At 39.2% G+C, this 19324-nt stretch overlaps 1 protein-coding gene across 5 annotated transcripts in view; it reads right to left on the bottom strand.

Annotated features, from left to right (window-relative positions):
• Window positions 1-19324, bottom strand: part of SLC25A21 (solute carrier family 25 member 21) — a 495613-nt gene that overhangs the window by 21816 nt on the left and 454473 nt on the right. For all 5 annotated transcript variants that reach the window (XM_522830.9, XM_016926013.4, XM_009427709.5 and 2 more), the window contains one exon: window positions 10236-10400. In XM_522830.9, the coding sequence (XP_522830.2) occupies window positions 10236-10400 (165 nt within the window). The remainder of the gene's footprint in view (window positions 1-10235; window positions 10401-19324) is intronic.

Consider the following 19324-nt stretch of genomic DNA (forward strand, 5'->3'; position numbering starts at 1 on the left):
CAGCTCTCACTATACACCTTTCATTCCTTCTAATCTTGGCTCTCTTTTGTTGTTTTGTTCATAAACTTTGACAAAAACATTTTCCTCCCGATGTCATGGTATCCTGCTATTTTGTCCCCAGTGAAAATATCTGCTATTGAAGCTTAATTAAAAAATACATTTGTTTTTACTTCACTGCTATCAGAGGAATCTATTACAGTGTTTGTTTTCTCTTCATGCGAGATAATTTAGGGAAATGCTAGCTCCCCACTCCACAGAAGGTCACTAACTAAAATGAGATGCTTCAACTGATAAGCATTCTTTAAGGAATGTGGAGTATTCCTAAGATCCTATCCTTGCAGGGCTCTGGGCTTTGGAATGAAATCAAAGTCTTGTTAAAACCTCTGCATCTAAATGTAGCCATTCAGAAAATAGCCATGAAAATTCCTTTTTTTCCTCTAAGTTGTCTGTTCTTTAAAGTATTGTAAAATGTAGAATAATTTTAAAGGTTTTACCCACTTAGCTCAAATTATAAAATATACATATATATAATGTCAAAATGGATTATGGTTTAGGCATAATAGTTATCTCTTGATTATATCATCTCCTGTATATATTTCACAGATATAATATGTATTGTATATACCTATATATTCAAGTGGTTAGATAATACCACCTAGGAATTAATTATGTATTGAGTATTATATAGAATACAGGAAAGTATTTATATATTTCCTTGGGAACCCAGCAGGATGTTTCTGTTGTAGTGTGTTCTCTCTGTTCCTTGACTCAATAAAGGCACTGACCCCAAGGAAAACTAGCAAGCCAGGTTCCCAAAACAAAACTCTAGAGATTGAGAAACCAGAGGGAGCACACTGAGATGCTTCAACATGGAGGTAGGGAGATAATCAAGAAGAAGTCTTTGAACCAAGCTAGTTCAATGAGATTATACCTGTGAACTTCCATACATGAAACTTTCCCATGTCCACTTAGTTCCACTTATGTAATATGTCTGTTCCATATAACCCCCAGTTAAATAATTTAAGGGGAGTAAGTTGCCTTTATATTATGTGCCTAAAACATTCTGGTCAAGCTAACCTCTGCAGCCTCCATTTCTCCTTCTCTACTGGTTCTCCATGCACCAGCAACACTCATTCTTAATCTTCTCTGGGGTCCCTGAGTTTCTTTCTGCTTCAGGATAGTCACATTCCTGTTCTTTCTGCCTGGTTCATTCAACCTCTTCAGGCTGGCGTGGTTTGTCCTCATCCTTCAGCCCAAGCCCGAACATTGTTTCCAAAAAAGACCTTTCTAGCCAGGTTCGGTGGCTCATCCCTGTAATCCCAGCACTTTGGTAGGCCGAGGCAGGAGGATCACTTGAGCCCAGGAGTTGGAGATCAGTCTGGGCAACACAGGGAGATTCTGTCTCTACAAAAAAAAAAAAAAAAAAAAAAAAAAAGAAAACAGACTTCCCTACACCATCTCCCTGCCCCATCATGGGTCTAGATTAGAATCCTTGTTTATAAATTCTCACAGCTTGATAGTTATCTTGCATGGCACTTAGCACAATTGGAATGATTCTGTTCCTTGTGCAATGATTTGTTTATTGTCTATCTCCTCTATTAGACTGTAAACGTCATTAAGGGAGGAGCAATGCTGATGCTTCCTAAGAGGGTGCCCAACATACAGTAGATGCACCATGAATACTTTTGGAATGAATGAATAGAATAGACCCACTGAGAACCTAAAGCTACTTGCACCTCATTTCCATCCACTTGGGGAGTGTCTGACTGGCCTGAAATTTATTTAAGGAAGTATTTGAACCCCTGGCTCTCTGCTGTCGGCCCTCTCCCATACCCCCTCCCCGCTACATATCCCCACTAGGGAGTCTGTGCAAACTGCCAATGAAAGATACCCCTTTTTACCACAGAATATTGTCACATATCCTGGAATTTTATAGATAATAGGTACTTGTAGTTTTTCCCCAGTGGTTTCTAGAAAGGAGAGTTGTTCTTAATGAAACTTTAACGTTCCTGCCCTTCCCATTACCGGATGACTGGTAAGACTAATGACGGAGTAAGAGAGAATCAGAAAATTAAATGGTCATAAATTAAATCATACTATGCTCTAATTCTATTGAGATTCTTCTTTTCAAAATATAAACAGCTCTGTCTAAGTTCTCCCCTTGAACCCAAAGGTGCATTTTTCATTCAGCTCAGGGCACACCTTAGGGGAGGATGTAGCTCTCAGTCATGAAACTAACACATTTCCACATTTCTTCTGATAAAATGAAGTGGGTCTGGCACCACCCTCAGACATTCTACAGAATTTACCTTGGAAGAAAATAAATCTGTTTGACTTAATGCTGTCTGTAGTGAATGACCACAGGGACAGGTCTAAATGGTTTCTTAAATAAGAAAGATTGAACATTTGAAAAATTGTTCTCTTTTAAAATATTTCTAACCCACACATGTAATTTATATCATGGCAAAATTCAACACAAAAGGTCTATTGTTTTTTGCAAAATAACCTACAAACATCCTTAATTAGGATGCAAACTGAAAGCACCATTTAATACTGTTGACAGCCATTAGCTTTAGACAGCTGTTTCCACTATTATTTTATTTATGGAAACATATGAAAAGAAGTAAATATGGAACTAGAAGACAAAATTATTCATGACATGTAATATTTTAATGATTTTTATTTGCATGTCAACATCACAAATAATACACTCTAAACATCCCCAACTTGGAATGGTAATGAAAGAAACTGTTTTTGCAATGAGAGTTTATTCCCATGGATATTAGAAAAAGATGTCAGCATTTAAGTTAATCAGTATCTGTTTCTAGTGTGCTTTACTTCGAGAAGTGATGGCCTGTTTCTGGGGAGAAAGGATAATTCTTTATCCTGACACTCCATTCCATTTACTACAAGATGTAAATGAATGCCTCCATTAAGTGAATTCCATGGTCAGTCAATATCTAAAGCAGTCTTTCCTCTATTGTAGTCACTTATTCACCCTTCAATAGGAACAGCTAGCTCCTAAAAATAAATCTGAAAGAACATAACATAGGGCATCATTTTCAAACTGGTAATGACCCGTTCTTCCAGGGCCGTGTCTCATAATTCGGTGTTTCTATGGATTACAGACTGAGGATATGAAAGGGAGGACCAGGTTATGGGTCTGAACATGGCAGAAAGAGAATCCAGAGAATCCGGTTACGTTATCTGGACATTTCAGACACTTCATTTATTTAAATTTTAGTAACCACTTTTAAAGAGATAATTTATGTGTGACAAAATACAAGGTAAGACTGGGTGTGGTGGCTAACGCCTGTAATCCCAGCATTTTGGGACGGTGAGGTGGGTGGATCATGAGGTCAGGAGTTCGAGAGCAGCCTGACCAACACGGTGAAACCCTGTCTCTACTAAAAATATAAAAATTAGCCAGGCATGTTGGTGCGCACCTGTAATCCCAGCTACTCAGGAGGCTGAGGCAGGAGAATCGCTTGAACCCGGGAGGCGGAGGTTGCAGTGAGCCAAGATAGTGCCACTGCACTCCAGCCTGGGCAACAGAGCGAGACTCTGTCTCAAAAAAAACCAAAAAACCAAAAAATAAAAAAAAAACAAAAAAAACAAGGTAAAATGTAGAGTGAAAGCATTACATGATACAGTCGAAAGAGCTCCAGTCTCTGGTTCTTTCCCCACCCCTGTCATATGGCTTCAGGTGAATTACTTCAGTAACTCATCTCTGGGCCGTAACTTCCTGTTAGGTTTCCTTATCTGAAAATGGCAGTTATTGTGACAAGGATCAGGCAAAATCATGGAGTCTATAAAAATGATTTTAATAGCATAAAGTGGCACAGAAAGTCGGGATATTTTTCTGTGATAACTTAAAAAATATATGTACCATAGATCACTAATCTGAAGTTAAAACGTCAAGAACTTCAAGGTTGGATAGCTGACCTGAGTTACCGGGGCTTACTGTTATTTTTTTTTTGAGATGGATCTCGCTCTGTCGCCCAGGCTGGGTGCAATCTCGGCTCACTGCAAGCTCCGCCTCCCGGGTTCACACCATTTTCCTGCCTTAGCCTCCCAAGTAGCTGGGACTACTGGCGCCCGCCACCATGCCTGGTTAATTTTTTTTTTTTGTATTTTTAGTAGAGACAGGGCTTCACTGTGTTAGTCAGGATGGTCTCAATCTCCTGACCTCGTGATCCACCCGCCTCAGCCTCCCAAAGTGCTGGGATTACAGGTGTGAGCCACTGCGTCCGGCGGCTTACTGTTTTAAGTTCCTATTTTACGTCCGCAAACATAGCCTTAGAATTAAGTAAATGTGAAAATGTAAACTAGGTGATCTATTTTATGAGGTTCTGCTACATTTTTCAGTGATTTACTTCCTATCATAAAGTTAATGCATACAAAATGTAAAAGCTCTCCACAGCTTAGAATGGTATTAATATAAAGAATAAATACTTTCCCTCCACCGCTGCTCACTTTCTCCCACTTAATCTCTCTCTGTCTCTGCCTCTGTCTCTGTCTCTCTCTCACACACACACAATTCCCCATTTCCACTCCCCAGAGAAAAACATTATGAACAGTTTCTTGTAAAACCAAGTACTTTGAAGATGAAAAACACTGTAAGACATTTATAGATTTTTTTTAAATTAAAGAAAAATCTAGAATTATCCCATGCCAGTCAGAGTTCGTGAAATCTCAGATTTCCTTGGAACAACAGAATGACCAATTGCTGGGTAAGGGAATTGAAACAATAACCCTGTAAACAAATTGTCCAAAGTGAATGGCCAGAGACAGCCTACAGCAAAGACGAAATAAGGCCTTCAAGGAACACCACCTCCTCATCAGGGTTTATAACAACTTGATGACGTTCTTCAACATGTTTTAATGATTATCATACCTTCCCCTTCACAAAGGATTGATTTATTATGGTTTAAATTTAAAGAATACTGGTTTCCCAGTTTTGAATCAGGCTTAGATTACAGAACACATAAAATCAATGACTTTGTTCTAGGCCAAGAAAAAAACAAAACAAAACACCCACCAGTGTTCATTTAAGTACACAAGGAATAGTTCGGGGGAAAAAATTCCTCCTGCAATTCTGCATACTAACGAGCTCCACTACTCCTTCCCTCATCACATCATCGGGACCACCTCACTTCACACTTTTATGCCACCTTAACATTCACAAATTACTTTGCATATTATTTGTTTTAATCTTCAAAACAATCTTATCAGATAGGAAAACATTGTTTTTCAATTTACAGATTCAAAAAACTGAAGCTCTGAGCAGTGAAGTGATGGGCTCAAGGTCATTCCACCAGTAAGGGACAAGACTTCACTTCTCATTGAGGTAGACCGATGACTTCTAAACATCTATCTCCAGCTCAGCTTTTTCCTCACAAGCCACAGGACCCACATCCAACCAACGGACTTTACGTCGGCACTTTGCAGTCCCAAATGCAGTTAGACTCAGAGTTTCCAGGCAGAGCCCATCATATTCCTCCATAAGCCCATTCCTCTTTCAGTTGTTTTCTTTCCCAGTGAATGGTGCCACAATTGTTTCAGTTGCTCAAGCCAAAAACCTAGGCATCCTTCTGAACCCCCTACTTTTCTCAACACGCACATACGGTCCATCACCACATCCTGCAGATTCTGCCTTTGGAATACTTCTCAAATCAGCCCACTTCTCCCTGTCTCCCCCCATGGACGCTATAGTCCAAGACCCCACCACTTTGTATTGCAATCATTTCCATGCATACATTCTGCCTTTCCCCTCCCATCCCCACCCCATCCAGAGTCATCACTGCAACCAGAGTCATCAGGCTGTTCCTCTGCTTAAAATCATTTGTCAGCTTCCAAATGATGAAGATAAGAATCTTAGATGAAGATAAGAATCCTTAGTGTGGCCTACAAGGGCCAGTATGATCTGATCCCCTTGTGTCTCTCTAGCCACATTCTTGCCTTCACCTTTTTGCTTCCATCACTTGGGCTATTTTTCATTTTATCCAAGGTACCCAGCTCTCTCTCTCCTAGAGCCTTTGCGCTAGATGTTCCAGTGTCTGGAATGTTTTTGCCCATTTGCTGTCCCTTGCTAATTTCTAACTCATTCTTCAGCTCAAATGTCACTTCCTCAGGGAAGCCTTCCCTGACCATCAGGTTTATACTGGGGGAATTTCTCCTTTACCGCTCCTAAATGTGAGTTTGTTTGTTTACTTGTTTTTGTCTGTTACCTCCATTGCCTTGTAAGTGCTGGGACAGCTTCTCATTATTGCATCTCCTGGTGCTTGGCACATGTTAGACACTCAATAAATATGGGTTCAATGATGACTGAAAGCCAGGAGTCACACTCAGACCTGTTGACCCCACATTTTACGCACAGCATTCCTCCCATCCGCCAACCTAAGGAGCCCCAGTGCCTAGATCATTAAATCGGGGTCCTGATTAATAAATGAATCAGTTATTTACTAGTAAAATCTAGTATATATTTACTAGTATAATCTGGGCATGGGAAGTGCTATCTAATACAGAATTCATTTGGCAAAGGAATCAGTGCTTTTAGCTTGGAGGCTAAAGCTTGGAAATGAAATTCTGAGCCACATGGCACATGTTAGCACTGTCAAAGGAAGTTTGTGATTTAAAATTGTTAATAGTCAAATATATAGAAAGCAATGCATTAGCATTCTTCAGTGGTGCAACACTACTGTACAGAGAAGATTACAGTGGAATTTATTCAACTTTCACTTTTTAAAATAATGAAAGCCAGGCATGGTTGCTCATGCCCATAATCCCAGCACTTTGGAAGGCTGAGGAGGGAGGATCACTGAAGCACAGGAGTTCAAGACTAGCCTGGGCAACAAAGGGAGATCCCAATTTCTACAGAAAAATAAAAAAATTAGCTGAGTGTGGTGGCGCATGTCTGTAGTCCCAGCTACTCAGGAGTCTGAGGTGGGAGGATCATTTGAGCCCAAGAGGTGGAGGCTCCAGTGAAACACTGTTTCAAAAAAACTAACTAAATAAATGAAAATAAAATAAAATAATGACAAATCATATTTCACTAAACTCCCTACTGTAGGATACTTTGGATGGGAGTGAGGAAATGAGGTATTCTAGTCACAGGTTCTCAGCTTGGTAAAACTTATAACAACATAAAAAATTAATTATAAAACTATGATGAACAAAATGTATCTTTTATTTAAAGATTTAGAGATAGTTTTCAGAGTCCTGATTAATAAATGAATCACTTATTTACTAGTATAATCTAGATGTGGGAAGTGCTATCTAATAGATAATTTGTTTGGAAGAGTGCTGGTTGACATTTCACTGAATATCATTACAAAAAATTGGGCAGACACATGTCAACATTTTTTTTTAAAACAAGATCTTTCCCTGTCATGCAGGCTGGAGTGCAGTGCCATGGTCATGGTTCACTGCAGTCTTGCCCTCCCAGGCTCAAGCAATCTTTCCACCTCAGCCTTGCAGGCATCTGGGACCACAGGCACTCACCACAGCACCTGGCTAATTTTTAAAATTTTGTAGAGACAGGGTCTCACTAAGTTGCCCAGGCTGGTCTTGAACTCTTAGCCTCAAGCAATCCTCTTGCCTCAGCCTGCAGAGTAGTTGGGACTACAGATGTGCACAATCACACCTGGCTAACGTTAGTTTTTTTTTTTTTTTTTTTTTGTAGCGATGAGGTCTCACTATGTTCCCCAGGCCTGTCTCAACTCTTGGCCTCAAGCAATCCTCCTGACTCAGCCTCCCGAAGTGCTGGGATGACAGGCTTGAGCCACTGTGCCAGCTCAGGTTTTTTTTTTAAAACAATTCAGAACATTTAATAACTTAAGTGTATTGACTAATTGTAGAATAAAGTTTGTGCTTGTGGATTTTCTTTTTTAGCATATGACCATACATATATCTGATTAATCTTTTTTTTTGTTTTTTTGAGATGGAGGCTCGCTCTGTTGCCCAGGCTGGAGTGCAATGGCGCCAGCTCGGCTCACTGCAGCCTCCACCTCCCAAGTTCAAGCAATTCTCCTGCCTCAGCCTCCCGAGTAGCTGGGATTACAGGCATGTGCCATGATGCCCAGCTAATTTTTGTATTTTTGTGGAGTGGTTGTCTTACAGTCTGAAAAACAGAGTTGGTTTCATGGGTGTGTGACAGTGCTGTTGTGTGGGGCCTGCATTTAGAAGAGATGAGCCCCATGATTGATTTAATGTTCTACTGTCACTGTCTTCAAATTCTTAATAATTTCTGAACAAAGGGCTCTGCATTTGCATTCTGTTCTGGGCCTTACAAATTATTTAGCAGGTTCCTCTAAAAAAAATCTCAGTGTATTGAGAGCTCCTTCGTGTCATCCAGAACCACAGTGTTTATTGCACTCATTTTCTATATCTTGACAAGAGAAGAGCTCTGAGGGTCCCTGGAGTCAGAATTGTCAGTCACTAGGGGGGTCTATATACACTGTGGCCAATCAAGGATTTCAGACCAAAAAAACATAAGCTTCTACTCAATAAATGAGATTTCCAAATACAGGGAAACCTGGTTAACAACTTTGGTTAGTGAAGTGAAGCAATGCCAACAGGTGGTTAATGTGGAACACATGGTGTAGATTCAGCTGTCATTTGAGAAAAGTCCTGGCCTTTACTAGAATATAGGGGATAGCTGGGCAAAAACAGGTACAACTAACTTTACTGAAGAGTCTGGTTAGCTATACTACAAATAGTTTTATGACTAAAAAAAAAAGTCCTTCAATACTTTTCTACTAAGAAAAATGAAGAACTGGACCTCTAAGGGAAACTGCCTGCTCGTGAAAAATGTTACCCCAACTGGTACATCCAGGACTGCAGTTTTAACTGCAAGCAAGCAATTTGATGGTAGGGAAAAATTCTGTGATACTATGGCTTAAAAGCACATCCTGTGCTACTTTTATATTGTAGACGTTGAAAAAGGCTGCTTGCATCTGTAAGTTACCATTAAAAAACGTTATTATTATGATTATTTAGAAATAAGGTCTTACTTGGCTGGGCGTGGTGGCTCATGCCTGTAATCCTGGCACTTTGGGAGGCTGAGGCGGGTGGGTTGCCTGAGGTCAGGAGTTTGAGACCAGCCTGGTCATCATGGTGCCAAAATAAAAAAAAAATTAGCTGGGTGTGGTGGTGGGCACCTGTAATCTCAGCCACTCAGGAGGCTGGTGCAGGAGAATTGCTTGAACTCCGGAGGCGGAGGTTGCAGTGAACTGAGATTGCACCATTGTACTCCAGCCTGGGTGACAAGAGTGAAACTCTGTCTCCAAGAAAAAGAAAGAAAAGAAAAGAAAAAAAAAAAGGAAACGGGAAAAAAAAAGAAAGAAAGAAAGAAAGAAAAAGAAAGAAACAGGGTCTTACTCTGTTGCCAGGCTGGAGTGCAGTGGCGCAATCATAGCTCACTGCAGTCTTGAACTCCTGGGCTCAAGCGCTCCTCCCACCTCAGCCTCCCGAGTAGCTTCACTATAAGTGCACACCATCATGCCTGGGTAATTTTTTAATTTTTTGTAGAGAGAGGTCCCATTGTATTGCCCAGGCTGGTTTCAAAACTCCTGGCGTCAAGCAATCCTCCTGCCTTTGCCTCTCAAAGTGCTGGGGTTACAGGCATGAGCCACTGCACCCAGCCTATAAACTATCATTTCAAAATAATAATATTGAAGATGATGATAATAATTATCATCATTGTTATTTTGCCTCAAAAGCAAATGATTCTACAAGAATTGATTGACTACCCTAATTAACCTAGATTAAAAATTAATATCCAGGTGAAATTTAAATTTTAGGCCAACAATTTTTCCTTGTGAGTTCAAAAGTTTTTTAAAATACAAAGCTTTCAACTTTCTTGAGAAAGTTATGCTCCTGAGATAAAAATTAAGTAATAACATAGTTTCTAGAAATTCCTTTTAGTAATAAAGGGAAAGCACTCAGGTGTAAAAATAGCTTCTTCAAGAAGATAAATTTTGGTGTCAGACTTGGGTTCAGTCCTCAACTTTACTGTTTACTATGTGAGCCTGGGCAATTTCCTTGATCTTTCTAAGACTCCACTTCTGGATTTGAAACAGGGATAACAGCACTCAATGCAGATGTAAGGATCAAATCAGATAATAGATGTAGGTGTCCAGCACAGTGACCAGGACAGGATAAACATTCTACAAACGGAGCTATCATCACCGATAGGATTTTTCCTCCAGGATTTTAATTTATTAAATAGTTACCTTATTGACAGGAATCATGTTTTTGACATTGTAGTAGAAGCCAAAATAAACCATGTTGAAAACTCCATGTCGTCCCAAAGTTGCAGTTAATCCTTTGTTGAGGCCCTGGAGTCCCCAGCCTTCCTTCTTAATGATTTGTCTTGCATAACCCACAGTGGATGGTTGCTGCAGAAGAGAGAAGCAAAGCCAGAATGATCATCTTTGGGACTGTGGAATACAGTAAATTACCGTATTAACTTCCCTTCAAGCCAGAATTATTAGGGACTTTTTTCCCCCAGATATGAATAATCATGCCTAGATCTGTGTTTTTTAAAATCAGCAAACCCAAGAAGCAAACAAAATTGCATGCATAAAAACAGGCTTTATAGAAAAGATTGTTGGCAAAGAACAAACGATTTTGATAGGATTAGTGAAACTGATGTTATATAATAACTATCATCACTTTCAACATGTAAGTAATTACATCCAATTCTGGATTATTCACACTAATGAAGGAGATTAACCATATAGATATTTCGGTAATCCATAACTATACATTATCCAAAAGGAATTTATATTTGGCTCCTGAATCCAGTGTATTTACCTTTCTAATTATGTTTTTCTAAAGCTAATGTTACAGTTTTGATTCAATTGCCTCAATGGTTGAACCTGGCACTATGTTATAAATTGGCCATAAATAAATAGCTGTTGATTGTACACGTCCTCAAGCAGATATGCAATCAGTGTGCGTATCACCGCTGTGATAAATTATACATAAATGGTGTTGGGAGTACTCGGTTACCACCTTGAAATTACTCCTTTCCAGTCCCCTGATTGATTACCCAAGGCTGAAATGTCCTGACTGCTAGAATCCAGTCTGGCTGAAGAGCTCACTGCTGTTACCCTGAGATTTACAATTCATTACAATACAATTACAATTCACATGGGTTTTAAAAAAAAATGTATGAGTGGTTGTTTCTTTTTTGAAGGCACTGTACAAAAGATATCTCTCTCATATTTTCACTGAATAGTTAACAGGGGAAACTGTTCAGTGTTGTTTTTTTTTTCCCACCCATGAGGCACACACTGACATGACATTTGTTTGATATTTCACTAAAGCAGGTTGTTAGCGTGGTTGTGGCAGTCTGGCACACTTTCAGACTAAAAGTATTTTCCCATTTGACCCAGCCATCCCATTACTGGGTATATACCCAAAGGACTATAAATCATGCTGCTATAAAGACACATGCACACGTATGTTTATTGCGGCATTATTCACAATAGCAAAGACTTGGAACCAACCCAAATGTCCAACAATGATAGACTGGATTAAGAAAATGTGGCACATATACACCATGGAATACTATGCAGCCATAAAAAATGATGAGTTCATGTCCTTTGTAGGGACATGGATGAAATTGGAAATCATCATTCTCAGTAAACTATCGCAAGAACAAAAAACCAAACACCGCATATTCTCACTCATAGGTGGGAACTGAACAATGAGATCACATGGACACAGGAAGGGGAACATCACACTCTGGGGACTGTTGTGGGGTCGGGGGAGAGGGGAGGGATAGCATATACCTAATGCTAGATGACGAGTTAGTGGGTTCAGCGCACCAGCATGGCACATGTATACATATGTAACTAACCTGCACAATGTGCACATGTACCCTAAAACTTAAAGTATAATAAAAAAAAAAAGTAAAAAAAAAAAAAAAGTGATAACAGCTTTAAAAAAAAAAAAGTATTTTCTTATCATGTGCAATTAAGGCTACATCAGCAGAATAGAACAGAACAAATCCCATCAAGGCTTTTCTTCCCATCTGCATTTATAATAGCTATGTAATTAATGTGAAACATTTAAATGAGCTTGTTTATATAGTAAATCCTATAGTCTTTGCTGATAAATGTTTTGAAGACTCTAGCTACAATTCCACACTCAACTTCATCCATTAATTTAAGGGAACTAATTACAATCAATTACAATAAGCTTAAGAAAACCCTCCTTTGTAATATGAAAAAACCATGGTAGAATACATCTTAAAACAATAACACATATCATACAGGAAAACCAAAATATTTTCTGAAGGTTAAAGTTTACTTTCTGCTTGACAACATGAGATTTTTTTGTGTTTCAGCACATTGACTTTCACCCCTAAATCATTATTTTTTGGTTTCAAAAGAGATAGGACGAGCAGAAACTCATTTTTGTTGGAAAGACCCTGGAAGTGCTGAGTAAACTGCCCAAGTACTGCTATCTTGCTTCAAGGAAGGCAGTCTAGAGGTGGGGGAAGGAGAGGGCAGCTTTCCTGGGGGTGGGAGGAACAGGACAGAGGTGAGGCTGCCTGACTAACACAGGTTCTCCCTGCACCCAACCTAAACCTTTTCTCCATCCTCACTCCTCTGAGGTCTTGAGGGCATGAGGGCGGAGGAGCTCTGAGGCCATCTAAGTTTTAGAGCAGCAGAGAAACCAGTGGCTCTAAAATAAAGTGCAAATGACAATGGCTTTCCCTAAAAACATGGGTATAAAGATGTTTCTATTGTTTAAAAATCTTAGTTTGCTAAGTCATTAGAATTAGGATGACTAAACTAAGGATTAATTTGGATAGCATCTTTCTCATCATCTTGAAAAGAGAAGATTTCTCCTAGATCTTGGTGAGAGCTGACAAATATTCAAGTGGCATTTGCTAATTGTCTGTTTCCTGATTTTCACTGGCTTGGGTGCTGTGTGTGTATAAGCAAATGTAATGCATCATTTTAAACTCAAGTGCTTTGTTGAGTTCGGACTCTAGTTGTCAGTAATTAATTGGAGAGTAGCATAGTAATTGGAAATAGGAGCTCAGAGCTAGACAGTTCCAAGTTTGAGTCTCAGCAGTACCACTTGCTACTTTGGCAAGTATTTTATCCTCTCTGATTAATTCTCACTTTATTAATTTCTAAATAAGGATAATGATAGAATCTTCCTGAGGTCAGTGGCTTCTGCAGTGGCTCAAACCTGTAATCTCAGCATTTTGGGAGGCAGAGGCAGGAGGAGTGCTTGAGCCCAGGAGTTCAAGACCAGCCTGAGCAACATAGTAAGACCCCAGTCTCTACAAAAAATTAAAAAATTAGCCAGGCGCTGTGGCAAGCCTGTGATCCCAGTTACTCAGGAGGCTGACTAAGGAGGCTGACGCAGGAGGATCACTTGAGGCCTGGAAGGTGAAGCTGCAGTGAACTGTTATCCTGTCACTGCATAGTGACAGGCTCCAGCCTGGATGACAGAGTGAAAGCAAGACCCTATCTCAAAAAAAAAAAAAGAAAAAAAAAATCTTCCTCACAGGATTGTTGAGATTGTTGAAAGAAGTCAATGAACTTAGTCCATTGTAAACAACTTAGTCCATTCTAAGCATTCACTATACATTTAGGTGTTAACGATAATGGCAATTATGCTGACAATCATAAAAATAGTTATAACAATAAAATGACAGGTGATTTCTTTGTTAGTTGAAGGCAGTGGCAACCAAAAGCTGGAATCTGATTTGAGGGAGAGAAAGCTTTTTTTTTCTTCATTCCTTCTGGCTGCCCTTTCCTTTTCCCAGAGTCGCAGACCTTTGTGATAAAGTCCACCAGAAATGCATGCAGAATGCAAGATAACAGGTCTGCTTCCTCTGAGACCCAACCAAATTCAATGCTTGGGGTAGAGATCTTGTTCCAGGTATAGTGCCTCACCCAGGAGCTTTCCTCTCTGGAGCAGTAAATCCTATAAATTGGCCTCTTCCTTATCCCTCAAGGTGAGTACCCTGGCTAAGATCTCTGCATATGGCAAGTCTGTGGGCTGTAGAAGTAAGGCCATACGGGAAGAAAGACTGGCAATGGAAAAGCACATGAATTGGGCTTCCCCCTCTATATGGCTTTCCAGCCTAGAAAACACATTTGTATACGTGATCAGGTAGCTGGAACACAGGAAGTGCTCAACACCTTTAGTCATTATCATACGTGCTCAGTACTTTTTGGTGTCATTTAATCCTCTCAGTAATTGTGTGAGATATGTCTTATCATGATCCCTATTTGGCAGATAAGGAAACTAAGACTTAGAAGTTAAGTTACTCACCCAAGATTACAGAGTAAGTGGTAACAACAGAGTTCCAACTGAGGTTCCTTGGACTCCAAATCTGTACTTTTACATTCTTGGTGGTTCTGCCAACCTAACATATCTGATTGCTTCTCTCAGCAACCTTGTAATGTGGGCAGCTGGTATATCTCATTTTTCAGGTGAGGAAACCAAAGATTGTTAGGCAACATGCCTAAGATAAAATGCTGCTGATAAATGGCTTAAGCAGAATTCTGCATCTAATCCAATGTTGTTCTTTACACACTCATTCTTATTGTACATAGGTAATAAGGGTTTCAGAGTTTGACAATCCAACTGATGTAAGTAACAGATGCATAATAGTATAAATATATTTTTCTGGCAAATGGAGGCCTTGGGATAAAGAAAACCAGAACTCAATTGCCTATAAAAATAAGAAGTAATAGTATGATAGTATGTTTTCTTTCTTCATTCAGGGACATTGTTTCACACATATGTAAGCAAATATTTAATTAGAAAGGCAAAACATGACTTCCACTAGGATGCTTAAATAGGAAAATATAGAATAATTTTGACTAGATCTCTGTAAACACATGGAATTTTACTAAACTTATTTGATTATGGGGCTTCCATTTAAAAGCAAAATGGTAACTGATTAGCATCATCAGCCAAATGATTCCAATACTATCTAATCCAGCAGGTCACCCACTAGCTCAGTTTCCTTGTATTATTTAGATTCACTCCAATTTTCATATTTAGTTACCAATTGTGGGCCAAATTGCACTCTAACTTTCCTGGTTGTACCTTCATTGACTGCACCCAATCTGAAAAGCATGGAAGAATAAGTGGATTGGGATGAGACTTAACAAATATTTTTTGCTTTAATTTTTACATGAAGGGATATGCTGATAATTTTTATATTTACCTATGAGAGTATTCTATAATGGTTATGGGAAATGGAATAAAATTTCTGTTTAAAAAGTTATTAAGAGGTTTAATTAAAAAAGCAGATCCTTGGCTGGGCACAGCAGCTCATGCCTGTAATCCCAGCACTTTGGGAGGCCAAGGAGTGTGGATCACGAGGTCAGGAGTGCGAGACCAGCTGGCCAATGTGGTGAAACCCTGTCTCTACTAATAATACAAAAAGTAGCTGGGCATGGTGGTGCGGGCCTGTAGTCCCAGCTACTTGGGAGGCTGAGGCAGAAGAACCCCTTGAACCCAGGAGGTGGAGGTTGCAGTGAGCAGAGATTGTGCCACTGCACTCCAGCCTGGGAGACAGAGTGAGACTCTGTCTCAAAAATAATAAATAAATAAATAAATAAGCAGATCCTAAGTGAAATAAGCCAAACACTGAAAGAAAAATATCATATGATCACTTATATGTAGAATCCAAAACAATAAAGGTCAAATATACACGTAGATAGAATAAAACAGTGGTTACCAGGGGTGATGCGAGGAGCGGGGAGAGGTGGGGAGATGCAGGTGGAAGAGTGCAAAGCGTCAGCAGGATGAACAAGCCTAGAGATCTCATGTCCAACATGAGGACTAGAGTTAATAAAATTGTGTTGTACTGTTTTAGGGATTTTTGTTAAATAAGTAAATTTTAGCTGCTCTTGCCACACACAAAAATAGTCACTATGTGAGATGATACATATGTTAATCTGCTTTTCTATAGTAACCATTTTACTGTCTGTATCCTGTAACACCATGTTGTAAACCTCAAATATATCTAATAAAATATATTTTAAAACACAAAAAATGTTAAAAAGAGAGAGAGAAGATCCTTGGTGTAAATGAAGCTCCCAGGCACCACTCTGGGGCACTGAGTCCTTACTTTCTGAGAGCCCAGTACTACCAACGAATCACTGAGATGACCTGTGGCAGCCCGAACTATTTTTTCTGGAGTTCTTCCATCTGACTACTGACGATACCCGGCTCTGATTAGCTCATGAGATCACAGGCAGGATTTTAGGCAGCAGGCATTGTTCCCTGGGTAAATACCAGTCAGAGTATGGCCAGTGGGTACAGGCTTGGGTGTGTCAGTGGATTTCCTCCATCTCTAAGGCCAAAGAAGAGTTCTAGGCACAGCATGTCAAAAGAAAGCACGCTCCACATGCATTCCTATGGAAAGGTGAACGGGTTGCATTTGAAAGCCAATGGAATACGGGTGTTGCACCGGATTTCATCACATAGCTGGAAAGCAAACCGGATGAGACTACACAATAGACTGAGTGTCCATATCTGGGCCTTCAGAAAAACACTGCTTTGTTTAAAAAGAGGGGATCCACTTGCTCCACCAAGGTAGGAAAATATGCTTGTTCTTCAGGAAATGAAAATCATCCATACTTTTCATTACTCAAATGAGGTCTTGAAGCATTTTCATACATTTGAAAAATTTAAAAATCAAAGAAAAACCTTCCTTTTATTTGAGAACAAAATGTAAGTGAAAGGAGAAGAATCAGGCTTAAAAAGTCCACATTTATAGTTCTTTTAGCTTAGATATTTCACAAATTCATCATTACAGTTTGTTTTAATAGGGCATGATTATGAACAAAAAAGATACCCAGATATAATTAGAGTCTATCCAGAGTGTATGTTGTATGAACAGGTCTATTTACAAACAACTGGTGAGTGGAGAAGAATTTGCGTCAAAAACCCCTCCCAGATACCGAACCACAAAGCTATGTCAATATCAAATTGCTATTCAATAGCCAGCCCTGGAGGAGCACGGCACCCTGCAGGTGATGAGACGCTCATGCTTTGCCTTGCCCTTGCACCAATGGCAGAGCTGGGAGGAAGGAAGGTGACAGTGCTGTGGCCACATGGGTTACGACTCAGGAAAGACTGGCAACAAAGAGGAGGTGCTGCTTCTTCATGGTCTCATAAACACTTTCTTTTGCTTTTCCCTTGAGCTTCTTAATTATCTAGATTTCTTTATCCCAATGAAAACAGTGTGGTTGACTAGAAAGAGACATCTATGTTAGTGTTCAGTTTCTTAGAGCTAACTTTTTTGGGCTTTATTTTCTCTACCTTATAAAATGTGGATAAAGCCACCAACCTTATAAAGAGAGGATTTGAAGTATCAACTGAGTGTGAGCATCAGGAAAAATGGAAGGGTTCACAGTGGTGACCAGTGGGATAGGGTTAGAGGGAGATGTTGGCAAAAATCAACTAATTTTTCTTTATATAGCTCTGTCTTACTTGATTTGTTAAAAAAGTATTATGTTAATAATTTACAAAATTATATAAATATTTTAAAAAATCAAATAAAGGGAAAAACTCACATAAGGCAACTTGCAGAGTGTCTGATATATAGTAGATGTTCTGTAAATGGTAGCTATTATCATTATTTCAAAGTCTTGATTCTGAAAACAAAAATCTAGGGTTCCTGGCACAGTTGAATGGAAGACAAGTCTATTTTCTGTAAATGATAATAGAGAGACAACTTGGCTGGGGCTTTAGATATTATTGAAAGATAACTATAGGAATGGATTCATATGCATAATTTTCTTTTCTGCCCACAGGAATCATAGACTGGAAAGAAATAATTTCTGTCCTGAATTGTTGCCAGACAGTGTTTTACACAGTAATGCAGGAAAAATTTGAACTTAACCCAATACATCATCATGAATGTTGACATGCCCTTGAAGCTGGCTTCTCCCACTATCTGTAAACAGAGCCACACGCTCACTCTCTGTATAACTCAACTTCTCTCTCTCTCAAAAGAGATTATCACAAAATACAGCCCTTCAATTTACTTTATCAACATAAAGTTGACTCTATGTAATATAAGTTTAAACATTTGTTGATTTTCTATGGAGAACATACTAAGCTTTGTGATATCATACACGACCTAATTGGTCTCTATTAGAGTATTAAGTTCCCAGGATAAAGTGTGTAGAACTATATTTATTGGTGTTATCCCAAACTAGAACCAAACCCTGAGCTAATTTTTAAAAAAATCCCTATCTTTAAAGATTTTCCCATCAGTTACACATTTGCTATCTGTTTGTTGATCCTTAAAATTATAATCAGAGCAAGATAGGACACTAATTATTTCTTTTTTGGGCTGAACATCTTTAAAGAAGAAATGGAGGTAAAACAGGCTTTTACAGTTTTCTATAGGTTTAGGTTCGTATTTGGGGTGAGAATGATTATGTTCATATGTAACATAGATAAAAAATGACAGAGTAGAAGGAAAACCTGTGCCCCAGCCACACATCAGAGGCAAATCCTATAGACCTCAAGGGAAGGAAAACATAACCCTTTAGCCAAATAATAACTTTGAAGTCGATTTCAAAGTGGAGAGGAAAACTGGGAAACAATTCATACAAGATTTTGCTTCTGGGGAGAAATTCACATTTTCCAGGCTAGCAGAGAGCATGCCAGCCAAACACCACTTGCCTTAGCACAACTGATAGGGGACTTCTAGTTCTTATAAATATACAGATAAAAACCAATGCACCCAGTTTGGGGAGGTCCTGTAAGGACAGCAAGCTACAAAGTCACATTGGCAAGACTGGGTATGCAAACCATCTCCAATAGGGAAATCCTTGGGCAAGCTTAGTCCCAAGCCAAAGAGACAACAGATCAGAACAACTCTTTGCCTGGGTTTAGTTTGAAGGATGGGGGGAAATTTGGGTCTATCCCAATTTTATCCACACATGTTTTTACACCCAGTGAACCAAACCAGAGCATGACAAAGCTATGATTACTTTGCTCCCCACAGAAGGTCAAGCATATTTAAATTACAGACTGGTTTTCTTTATTCACTGTGAAGTTTAAGATACTGGCCAAGACACTGGTATTAGAGTTGGAGGAAGTGTGGCAAGGATTATAGTCTTTGACTAATATGGTGGTAATTTAAGAAGTGTAGGCAAGACAAGCACACCTATTAAAATATTTTATACGTAAGTTGGAAGTATATGAGGGCAGTATCAGGAACTAAATTCACCACATTTTAAATTCACATTTTTAAAAAACAGTTTATGGCTAAACTGGGCAGGAGGCATATTTTGTGGGTAACATACTTCTG

The sequence above is a fragment of the Pan troglodytes genome, chromosome 15 (genome assembly GCF_028858775.2).
Source record: "Pan troglodytes isolate AG18354 chromosome 15, NHGRI_mPanTro3-v2.0_pri, whole genome shotgun sequence".
Classification (NCBI taxonomy): domain Eukaryota; kingdom Metazoa; phylum Chordata; class Mammalia; order Primates; family Hominidae; genus Pan; species Pan troglodytes.